Below are 12,726 nucleotides of genomic sequence, written 5' to 3' on the forward strand. Positions count from 1 at the left end.
GCATGATATTCATAGCTCACATCCACATTTCCAACATTGGCTGCTTTTGCAGTAGCGAGTTGGCGAATGCTTAGATTATCTCCTTGTCTCTGGGTTATATCCTGTAGTAATGAGAATGTGTGAATCTTTTTTATATTTTTCGTATCATCCATTACTTCTACACTGCTAATGGATGTAGTTTTATCTCCTCGCAGTTCTTGCTAGGTGTTTGCCTGTGGCCCTGATATGATTTATACAAATCATAATTTGCAGCAATGGAACTCCCTGCAGCTGTGTACCGTACCCTGTCAGCAGCGCACAATTTATGGTGTGCATATATATGAGATAGGGACATGTGTAGAATCCTTATGGTGAATCGCATGCATTGCACAGCAGTCTGTCTTGCATGACATGAGCCACAGAGCTGCTTTGTCCATGTTCTCATTGTAACGGATTATATATTAATAGCTTTGAGTGGTTCCATCATGTTTATAAGTATATTTAGCCTTCGTGTACTCTAGAGTTTATTATATCATATACTTGTGTTGGAAAAGAGGCTGTGAATGCTGTTGAAGTTTAAAGGAATCCGTCATCAGTGTCACCTGCACTAACCTGTCGGTACTGACAACCATACTTACCTGTCCCTGCCCTGTGATCCCATTCTCCCTCCGTATTTTCCATTCTTGGACTGACTTGGAGCATGAGCTAAACTTCCCGGCATCACAGCTGCTGTTTGCTAGCAGTGGGACCCAGCAGAGGATCAGCAGCACTGATATCAGGATGCTCTCCCCATGCTCAAAGTTTACCCCGGAACAGAAGATAGTGGGAGAACAACAGAAGATAGGAGAACAGGAGCACACAGTGGGGACAGGTAAGTATGGTTATCATCAATGTCACCTGCACTACCTGTCTGTACCGACAGGATAGTACAGATGACACTGATGACAGATTTCTTTTAACTCCTTAACGACCACGGACGTAAATGTACGTCCTGGCTTGGCGGTACTTTGCGCCCCAGGATGTACATTTACGTCCTGTGTATGACCACAAGCATCGAAGCGGTGCTCGCGTCAGACACGGCAGGTTCTGGCTACTATCAGCAGCCGGGGACCCGCCGGTAATGGCCGACATCCACGATCGCGTGGATGTCTGCCATTAACCCCTCAGATGCCGTGATCTGTACAGATCACGGCATCTGCTGCAATGCGCATGATAAAATAGATGATCGGATCACCCGCGGCGATCCGATCATCTGTAATAGCGGGCGGAGGTCCCCTCACCTGCCTCCGTCCATCTCCCGGCGTCTCCTGCTCTGGTCTGAGATCGAGCAGGAGATAGCCGATAATACTGATCAGTGCTATGTCCTATGCATAGCGCTGAACAGTATTAGCAATCTAATGATTGCTATAGATAGTCCCCTATGGGGACAGAAAAAGTGTTAAAAAAAAATGGAAAAAAAAGTGAAAAATCCCCTCCCCCAATAAAAATGAAAATTGTCAGTTTTTCCCATTTTACCCCCAAAAAGCGTACATTTTTATTTTTTTAAACATATTTGGTATCACCGCGTGCGTAAATGTCCAAACTATGAAAATCTAATGTTAATGATCCCGTACGGTGAGCTGCGTAAACGTAAAAAAAAAATCCAAAAATGCAGCTTTTTTTGTCACATTTTATAAAATTTTTTTTTTTAGAAAAAAAATATAAAAGTTTTATATATGCAAATGTGGCATCGATAAAAAGTACAGATGGCGGCGCAAAATATTAGCCCTCATACCGCCCTATATACGGAAAAATTAACAAGTTATATGTGGTCAAATTAGGGCGATTTTAGATTACTGATTTTGTACAAAAAGTTTTAGATTTTTTTTAAGAGGTACAAAAATGTAAAAGTATCTAGCCATGGGTATCATTTTAATCGTATTGACCCACAGAATAAAGAACACATGTAATTTTTACCGTAAAATGTGCATAATGTGCAAAATTGTGGTTTTCATTTAAATTTCCGTACATTTTATGGTAAAATTAGAGGTTTCATTACAAAGTACAATTGGACACGCAAAAAACAAGCCCTTACATGGGTCTGTAGATGGAAATATAAAAGAGTTATGGATTCTAGAAGGCGAGGAGGAAAAAATGAAAATGCAAAAATAAAATTGGCCTGGTCCTTAAGGTGAAAATGGGCTTGGTCCTTAAGGGGTTAAACCCATCTGAAAATTTAGCATCTCTCATAATAAATGTTAAAAGCAAGAAAATACAAATAATAAGCTAAAAATTTGTACATGCTATTATTATGTAGTGTTATGTTTTGTGAAAAAAGTAGATTTCTAATAGTTTTTACTGCATTATATGTGAAAAAAAATAAACTACCAAATATTGCAGTTTTCAGATGGTGACCTATAGTGGCTATATGGACTGCACTGTATTGGAGAAGCATCTCATTATATAGCCTACAGTAATCTCACTAGCAGGCAGTGGATTAATGATAGGTTTATTGTACTTCCTCAGCTAAGACACAGTGCACATTAAACAGGTACAGTTAAGGCTCTCTTGCATTGGGTGATATTAGCCAAACCGGCTGGCATCTACTTGTGGGCCAGCGATCAGCCAACGAATGAGCATACGCTTGTTCGACAGCTGATCAGGTAGTTTTGACCAGCTAAAAAACTACAGCCGCACATCTCCTTGGGTAATAGGGGGGTGTACAGACAAGTGAAGGGCCAAATTAGAAATTGCATGTGCAGCCCTCCAACCTCTCAAGCCATCTGATAGACTCTGTGAACAAGCACCAATATATGAGAACAGGTTAGTTTACAGGACGGCTAAGGACATCTTATACAGCCCTGAAAGGGTATTCCGCCCCTGGACATATTATCCCTTATCCGGGGTGTGGGTGGGGGCATGATGGCTGTTGTCGCTTGCACGCCCCCCCCCCCCCCCCCCATCAACATGAATGGGGAGGGGGCATGGTGTCACGACCACGGCCCCCAGAAACTAGTGTTCTGAACAAAAATGTTCAGAACCCCGGGGTGTTGCCTGGACAAGTTAAGGGGGGGGGGGAGATTATTTTAGCGGCAGGTCCCCTGTGATCAGACATCTAATCCTTTTAAGGCTTCACGACAATGTTAACCTTTTCTGTTGTTATGCTCTCTCATAGGAGCAAAACCATGGAAAAAATGACAGTGCCGAATTGGCTGCATGTAGGGCTACAAAGACAGATGACCCCCATTGATGTTGGAGTCTGGAGTTTTACAGGACAAAATAGTGCTGCATGCTGCTCACTTTTGCCAGACATTTGCATTGAAATTTGTGATGGGAGCTCCAACACATATGTGAACTTAGTCTAAGCATTCCATGCACATTAAAGAAGTCATCTAGACCTACTCATTTTGGCAAGATCAGCAGGTGATCTGTCACCTAACTGTCCCTCAACAGCAGATGATGGAAGAAAGAAGGATAAGACATTTGGGGTTTCAGGGTGCCTACTCTTTTGTTTCCATGGGAGCTGGCAAGGAAATCGGACAGTGATTATATAGAAAACTTAAACAAAAACTGATGGACTGTTCTAAATCTAGTGAGTCCTGTCAGGTTCTTTGGGATCTGTTTGCGAACTCACTCTCCTCCAAAAGCATGCTAGCCAAACATGTCACCTCCAAAAGGAAGAGTCGCCTATTTGTAGACAGCAGCTTTGTGGTTCCTACCCCACATTTGCGCAGAACAGGTGACTGTTTGGCTAGAGGGATGCCTTAGACTGTAGCTCACAGAGGGCACTGACTCTTTAAAATATTGCAAGGCTTAATCAAGGGTTGGTGGGTGAAAAGAGTCTCCATTCTTCTCTTCAGTGAGAACTTTATTTTTAGCGATTAAGTCATGATGTTGTCTTCTTACACATCTTGTCTTTCTCAGCCATTTGTAACCTCAAGCTGAATGAGTAACTTGCTGTTTGTTTTATTTCTTTTTACCGCTAGAATACAGTTAGAAAATAAAAAAAATAAAAATAAACACAAAGAATGTGTCATGTTAATTTTCACTGTACTCACCTACATTGTGCAGATTTGCCCCTGGCTTCGGAATCTGCAATCAAGGGTTTTAAAGCAGACGTGTCATATTTTCCCCCACCCTTTACCACCACACTACCTGAGACATTCACTATACACCACTCTAGTGAAGGACTATTTGATAACTACTGGGGGTTGTATTGTAAGCACATGAGATTCTTGCCATCATTAACAGGGTTAACGTTACATGCTGACTTTTAATAGGACTCATAGTGTTGAAGCTGGCACACACATTAGCACATGTATGTCAGTTATCAGACGCTCAATCCCCTAAAGCATGGATTTGCTCTTTTGTGGATCCTGTGCCTATCTGCACATTGTCGTACGTATTCCTGACTGATATTACAATGATGTGTAACCATTTTTTTTAACTACATTTCCAATTGGATATGGCATTACAGTTTGTGGTATGAAAATATTTATTTGCAATCCCAGTCGAAGGCACCTATAGCCTTTGTAATACTCCATTGAAAAGATACTGGATTACAAGATGTTTGTGCTCAGTGATGTCATTTTTAGTACAGCACATTGATTTCTTCTTTAAGAGGACCTTTCAGCTATTCTGACATGTACATTATATTAAACATTTTCTCATAGAAGAACTATGCTGCAGTATCTTTTGTGTCATTCCTCTGGTATTTTGCCCATACAGTGAAAGACCAACATGATTTTTGCCAATCTGTTACAGTGGTTTTACAATGCATTTTTAGGGTGGACAAATGCCATTTTTCATAGTTTTTTTTTTTTTTTTTTACCAAATCCAGAATAGGATCCCAAGGGAAGAAGAAATAAAAAAGATTCTTATATTGTTAGCTCAAAAAAAATTACATCAAAAACTGCAGTTGTATTTTTCCAAAAACTATGTGAAACCACAATTATGGTTACTATAATGCTTTACTTATTCCTTGTTTTTCTTAATTTATGATTACCTTCTTCTTATATCAGGAGATCCCTGCACTGTGTCCTCGCAGCTTGAGCTAGAAGAAGCTTTCCGGTTGTATGAACTAAATAAAGATTCTGAGCTGCTAATTCACGGTGAGAAAAATACAATATATGGAGTCACATTGATCAATACAGTACACAGCTATTCTTCTGTGGAGGATTATTGAAAGTTCATTATAGAGCGCACACTTGGTGCTAAATAAAAAGCCCTTTAATTGGGGCACAAATTAACTAGTGATGAAGAAAGAAACATGTTCTTCAATAAGAAGGATAGGATGTACAAGGAACTGTAACCTAGGTTTGGCATTGTCTCTTTACAGTCTTCCCCTGTGTACCTGACAGGCCTGGAATGCCCTGCACCGGTGAGGACAGTAAGTAGTTTTTATGTGATTTCATGCATTTGAAAGATGGAATAATAAGCCCATCAATAATAATGAACACAAAAGCCTGGATTTCTATGCTCTGAATTGCTGGAAAATCTAATTTTTTTTATATATATTATTTTTCAGATATTTTTTTTTTTTTACTTTTATTTATTAGGAGATGAGACAGGCATTTAATTGTGGCATGGGGAAAACAGCTGAATCTTGAGGTTTTTAATGTATTGAGTTTTAGCGTGGGTGCAGTCACAGACCAACTTTAAACCTCTTATGTTTTCTCCTCATTTGTTCACACAATGGTACGGCCTTAATGGTTATATTCACACTGTGACATGTGACACTGATGCTTGAATGTTCTAGGACTACAACATTTAACATGCGTATAACAATATTTAACATGGAATCTTTTTAAGGTCCCTGTTCTCTTCACAGGAGCCTCCCCCAGGCCTGTGTTACTTCACACAGGTTAACACTTCATGCCATCTGTACATTTCATTCCCCTCTCTTAGACCTTTACTCAAGGATTCCATTCTCCAGACCACCACCTCTAATCTACCTCTGATGACACACCATCCAATAGCCTTTTTTTTTCTACTGGGACAATTAGACCACTACCCAGGTCTATTCTGAGTCTATCAAAATGGTTCCCCCCACCAAGCTGACTTTTTAATCCTCTAACCCAGCAGCCTCCCTAGAGCTAAGCACTGTCAAGCTGACAATACACGGTATAACACTACTTTGGCAGCCAGCTCAAAACACTGTAAGTCACCCCTTCATAGCCAGACTTTTCTGTGCCAGTTTGCTCTCAGTCTTCTCTTTGACATCTTGCTCAGGCCCCACTAGGGGAAGTAGCTAAATAGTTCTGCTTTCAAAAACTCACACATACTCAACTGGCAACCTTCTTGAATAGCTTTCCACAAGACTGTGTCACATCTTCTAGTTTCCAGCCAACCACTGCTTCCACCGGGGAAACTATTTCCAGCCTCTAGGCCACTACAGCTACCGCAGCCTTCAATCATCAGGTCTTCTTATAGAAAAGTCCTTTTTAGGTGTACAGGCCCAGGATCTCTCATCATGGTGCATTGACGTCACTATGTGCATCCTCTTTCCAGCGTAGACCCTTCCAAGTCACATACTAATGTCAGCACTTCCTCAGGTGGTACCATGAGTCATGAACTGCATACCGTGACCCATCATCCACATAACCTGCAATGTGGCATCAAGACATAAAGATGACACTGAGCAGTCTTTCAGGTTTGGCTATGGTCCAGTTCAAATGACAGAAAACTATATACAGCATTTTGGCAAGGGAGAATATACATTTCATCTCCATTACATGTTTTTATCCATCTTGTCTACTGCAGCTTTTTCTTGATGCTTCTTGACAAATTTCTGTCTCACATTATTCATATTTCAAGAATTGTTATTTCTTGGGGAATACATGTATTTACTAAAAGTCTACATGTGTTCACTAAAGTAAGTCATGAGTTAACCTATTGTCTACAGCTCTGATAAAAAGGGAAACTCTCTTAGAAGAATCTGGGGAAGGCTGTTAATGATTTCTAGCCTGCAAAGACCAGGTATCCAGCCATGCTAATAGTATTCAAAATGTTACTCACTTAGCCTGGGGCAACATGGTTGACCTTGTCCCTATGGCATGATGACATGAAACCATGTAAAGGTAGTAAGTCATCTCATCTCACATATTGGTTTGAGGTCTTACTTTGATTTTGGTTTCATATGAGACCAACCACACATGCTTCTTGATTTATTATTCATTTGTTTTAGAAAAGGCAGATTCTTCCTAAGTGAACCACCAAACAATTCAAATGTTTCATAGCTGCTCAGTATGCAGAGTATCTCTCCTCCTGAAGGACGAGAGCTTGCTCTCTGGGGCCATTTTTTTGTAGGTAGAGCCCCCTTGAGTCTATGCACAACACTTTTAAGAGGCTAGAAACATGACTGTGGATTATAAGCCAAGTGAATGGACTGCACCGTGGTATGTCCCTTTTTTTTTAACAGGGTATGAAAAAAACTTGGTATCACACTGCTTTTATTACGGTTCATGCAGTATGCAAAGCAAATTTTGTGTACCTAATATATTAAAAACCTTTTTCAGAGTCCATCTATCGACGTGGAGCAAGACGGTGGCGAAAACTATATTGTGCAAATGGACATACATTCCAAGCCAAGAGATTTAACAGAGTTAGTATTTTTAAGGACTGGGGGGAAATTTACTGTCTCTTTTGTATTTAGGGTCTTATGGCACTGGAGAACACTGTATGGGGTATTTATGTGCGACAAATTTTGAAAATGGTTTTATGGGTGTCTGTAAAAAGTCACATATGCATAACTGCCTGCTTGGAATTAAAGCTTGTGCCAGGTTACATAGCACTTATAATCTCTCTTTTAGAGTCGCAGATAAGGCCCCTTTCACACTATAGAATTATCCGTTTTAAAGATCCGTTTTAATGTTCTGTTAAAAAAAAACTTTTAAATCGGCCATTAAACAGCCGTTACAAAATCCCATACGGCTGTTACAAAATCCCATTATAGTCTATGGGATTTTTACATTATCCGTTTTAAACCCGTCATAGCCCGTTATTTATAACGGACATTATTTTGTGACTGGAGAAAGTAATGGGAGAAATAGTGCATGCACCATTTCTTCTGTTCTTTCTCAGTCACAAAATAATGTCCGTTATAAATAACGGGCTATGACGGGTTAAAACGGATAATGTAAAAATCCCATAGACTATAATGGGATTTTGTAACAGCCGTATGGGATTTTGTAACAGCTGTTTAATGGCCGATTTTAAGAGTTTTTCATAATGGAACATTAAGCAGATCTTTAAAATGGATGCATTTTATTGTGTGAAAGGAGCCGAACAATGGCATACAAGAGTCAGTAAGCGTCTGTATCAAGCTTATTAGTGCAGTGCTTGCGAATACTTTATTTAATAATGGAAAAATCCCTAAACATTTGTTAATAGCTTAAAAAAAAAAAAAATCACTAACCCCTTAATGACCCCTGATATATTTGTACATCATAGGGCTGTTAATGGGTAAGGAGAGGGCTTGGAAAGCGAGCCTGCTCGATACCTGGCGACCCCTGGCTGCTTCTAGTAGCAGAGGGCCACTTCTAATAGCTGGCATGGAGCAATCTGTGCTGGCAGCTATTGACTAGCTGGATGCCACTTTTAGTTGCATGTAAATGGCATTTATGAGTGTTATTGGTGATGTAATGGTTGGAAAAGCCTTCCCTCGATGCGATTGCTAGGCGTAAAAATGAAAAAATGTAAAAAATTTATTTCAATTGTTTTTGAAAAATATAAATTAACTTCTTCATCCATAATAAAAATTCAAATCACCCTTTTTTCATTCTCCAAAATCTATCTCTCTCTCTCTCTCTCTCTCTCTCCTCTCTCTCTCTCTCTCTCTCTCTCTCTCTCTCTCTCTCTCTCTCTCTCTCTCTCTCTCTCTCTCTCTCTCTCTCTCTCTCTCTCTCTCTCTCTCTCTCTCTCTCTCTCTCTCTCTCTCTCTCTCTCTCTCTCTCTCTCTCTCTCTCTCTCTCTCTCTCTCTCTCTCTCTCTCTCTCTCTCTCTCTCTCTCTCTATATATATATATATATATATATATATATATATATATATATATATATATATATATATATATCTCTCTCAACGTGTGTGTATGTATGTATTTATTTATGTATGTGTGTATGTTCCACAAAAACTTCCAAACGGCTAAAGATATTAAAATGAAACTTGGCACACATGTTACTTATATGTCAACAACAAACATAGGATAGGTGATTTAACCCTTACTCACCTCCATTTGCCAGGGGCGGGGTTTATGTTTAAAGTCCCATACATGTCAATGGGAAATATGTTACTGCATAACTTCCAAACGGCTGGAGATATTTCAATAATACTTGGTCACATGTTACTTATATGTCCACTTAAAATATAGGATAGTTAATTTAACCCTTAACTACCCCCATTTGTGAGTGTCAGGGTTTTTGATTAAAATCCCATGCAAATCAATGGGAAATGTATGTTTCCACATAACTTCTGTACGGCTGAAGATATTTTAATACCTGGTACATATATTACGGGTCGAGATAGGAGGGCCGGGATAGGAGGTCGAGACAGGAGGACGGGATATGAGGTTGAGATATGATGTCGGGATAGGAGGCTGGGATATGGGGTTTGGATATGACCACAATATATGAGGACGGGGATATGAAGTCAAAAGCTTCCTCCTTTGTTTATTTACCTCCCCAACAAGGATTAGGAAGGAACAACCGGGCAACGCCGGGTATTAAGCTAGTATAAAATAAAATAATTGAATCACTGTGTGCTGAATTGTCCAAACTGTTATTGTTTGACGACCGCCATAGACTTACATAGAGAACCTATTATAGATACACCAGAGACAAAAAAAAAAAAAGTTCCAATTCCTGCAGACATATGTAAGTGCTACATACATCCCCCCTATAAAATGACCTCTGGGGGAGATTTATCAAGCTGTATTACAGTAAGATTCTCTTTGTTGCCATAGCAATCAGTCACTGCTCAGCTTTCATTTTCCATACTGCTCTGGTAAAATGAAAGCTAAGCTGTGATTGGTTGCTATGGGGAATCTTATTGTAAGACGGCTTGATAAATCTCTAATGTCTTCAAAACATGTTTATTTTATCATTTGATGGTTGCACCTGTGTAGTTATTTATCTAATTGTTTTATTTTTGCATGTGTCAGAATCTGTCAAATCTTATGAATCTATCCATTATTGAACACACTGGGGTGGGGGGGGGGGGGGGGGGGGGATGATTTATCATTTGGTCAGTTTCTTGTGTTATGCATATGTAGCTAAAGCTATTGATAGGCTGCTTTCCCCCGCATATAATGTATCATTAGTCAGATGCCTCGTCTATTTCATGGCCTGTGCATCAACAGTGCTTACATTGCTCCTTAGAACTTACATTGCTCCTTAGTGCTTACATTGCTCCTTAGTGCTTACATTGCTCCTTAGTGCTTACATTGCTCCTTAGTGCTTACATTGCTCCTTAGTGCTTACATTGCTCCTCAGTGCTTACATTGCTCCTCAGTGCTTACATTGCTCCTCAGTGCTTACAATGCTCCTTAGTGCTTACAATGCTCCTTAGTGCTTACATTGCTCCTTAGTGCTTACATTGCTCCTTAGTGCTTACATTGCTCCTTAGTGCTTACATTGCTCCTTAGTGCTTACATTGCTCCTCAGTGCTTACATTGCTCCTCAGTGCTTACATTGCTCCTCAGTGCTTACATTGCTCCTCAGTGCTTACATTGCTCCTCAGTGCTTACATTGCTCCTCAGTGCTTACATTGCTCCTCAGTGCTTACATTGCTCCTCAGTGCTTACATTGCTCCTCAGTGCTTACATTGCTCCTCAGTGCTTACATTGCTCCTCAGTGCTTACATTGCTCCTCAGTGCTTACATTGTTCATCTGCTCCTGTTTTGTCTCCTTTATTTGACATCAATTGACATTCTCACAGTATACAAACAAGCTATAGTTTGTAGGGTTTGTGTCGCCATTGCCTGCTAATGTTGGGGATGCCAGTGTCAGTTTTTTATGCAGTATATAGAAAAGATAAACCTACAATTTGCTATCAATCTGTTTCATATATGTGTTTATCTGTTTCCAGAGAGCACACTGTGCCATCTGTACTGACCGAATATGGGGGCTAGGACGACAAGGTTACAAATGTATCAACTGTAAGCTACTAGTCCATAAGAAATGCCACAAGCTTGTTAGCATTGAATGTGGACGACACACAATAGCGGTAAGTACCAGTGCTTTTCCTGTAAAGTGATGATCTGTGTTTTCTTCTAAACTTAGGTGAACTTATTTACAGCATGTAAAAAATAATGTATAATGTGCATATCTATAATAAAGTTTAATTTATATATATATATATATATATATATATATATATATATATAATCATTATTTCTTTTTTTTTATTATAGGAGCCTATTATACCTATGGAAACCCCAGGCATGAATCCACAAGTTGAGGGTGGTATGTAACAGAGCACTCTATTAAAGAAAATGCCCACTCGTACTTGTTTGGTACATTAAAGGAAATTCGATATTTTTTTTGTTTTTTTTTCTTCAAGCTTTGAGCCCATGATGCCAAGTTATACTAGAATGTAATATGAACGTATATAACCAATGAGCATTTTCCAGTTTTCATGGCATGGGACCCACACATGGTAGTGCTGTAGTGAAAGTCATTTGTTTTTACTGTTCTCTATGACCTCCCTGCAGCCAAAGACAAAACGTCACAAGTCACATACATGGTCCTTGGGGGGGAACTGGGCTACAGTGCAGTGGGTGGGCAGAGCGTGTGCTCTCTGAAGACTTGTACATCCCTGCCATCTTTCCCAAAGTTCCATGTGCCTGTAAACAATACGTTGTAATGTCATATGGTCTTCAAGAAGCGCAGTTACACTGCAGTGAGTGAGCAAGTTTAGTAGGATTTACAATTGTCAGAGGTCACATGGTCTCTGGGGAAATCCACTTCCCCCTGCAGCATAGCGGTGCTCCCCCGGTAACCCTGTAACTTCTAACGTAATGTCTCTGGCCGCGTGGCCACAGTCCCATGCAGGAAAACTGAAAAAAGCAGTGCACCGAGGTTATATATGCATATTACACACTTATATATAACTTGTCAAGATGGGATTAAAGGTTGAAGGAAAAATAAAAATGGAATACCCCTAGACACAGTTTTTTTTTTTTTTTGTCGTAGAGGCATTATTGTTAGAATAATGTATGGTATCATGTACTTATCAAAAACAGTATGACACGTCACCTACAGACAGGGAAATGCATTCAGCTCACATCTGCTGTTTTAGTCCTGAGATATATCTTAGCTTATCTTGTCATGTCCTAAAACTAGAGAACTGAAATTTAAACTCTATGGTACTTCAGTCCAAAATATAACAAAACATATCCATAATGGCTTGTATAAGCTTGATAGAAAAGGGCAAATATGCATACAATACTTACTTTATATGACAGATGTTGGGTAAGTGGAAATTGCTATGCCAGCTGCGATGTCGCACATTCTTCTCAGTGTATTTACCTAGCCAGGCTTACCAAAGCCCCATAGGAAAATAATCCTGTCACTCAGTATACTAATATTACCATACACTTCACATATGTTTCATGCACTTCAAGAACACTGCTAAAATGAAGAGTAGCAATTAAGACTTATAATTAATGTATTTATTGTTGCAGAATCCACTTACAGGCATAGGAGTCAGAATAGCATAGACCAGGATGGTGAAGAGAAAGAGGTGAGTGCATTTTAAAGGCTTCTTATT

The 12,726-nt window shown here is 39.6% G+C and overlaps 1 protein-coding gene across 2 annotated transcripts in view; it reads left to right on the plus strand.

Moving 5' to 3' along the window:
• The window catches only part of PRKCI (protein kinase C iota), a 97,065-nt gene that overhangs the window by 37,598 nt on the left and 46,741 nt on the right, over positions 1-12,726 (plus strand). For both annotated transcript variants that reach the window (XM_056565162.1, XM_056565163.1), the window contains 6 exons: positions 4,980-5,069; positions 5,297-5,347; positions 7,476-7,561; positions 11,044-11,181; positions 11,369-11,420; positions 12,641-12,699. In XM_056565162.1, coding sequence (XP_056421137.1) covers positions 4,980-5,069; positions 5,297-5,347; positions 7,476-7,561; positions 11,044-11,181; positions 11,369-11,420; positions 12,641-12,699 — 476 coding nt within the window. The remainder of the gene's footprint in view (positions 1-4,979; positions 5,070-5,296; positions 5,348-7,475; positions 7,562-11,043; positions 11,182-11,368; positions 11,421-12,640; positions 12,700-12,726) is intronic.

This window comes from Hyla sarda, chromosome 3, assembly GCF_029499605.1.
Source record: "Hyla sarda isolate aHylSar1 chromosome 3, aHylSar1.hap1, whole genome shotgun sequence".
Lineage (NCBI taxonomy): Eukaryota > Metazoa > Chordata > Amphibia > Anura > Hylidae > Hyla > Hyla sarda.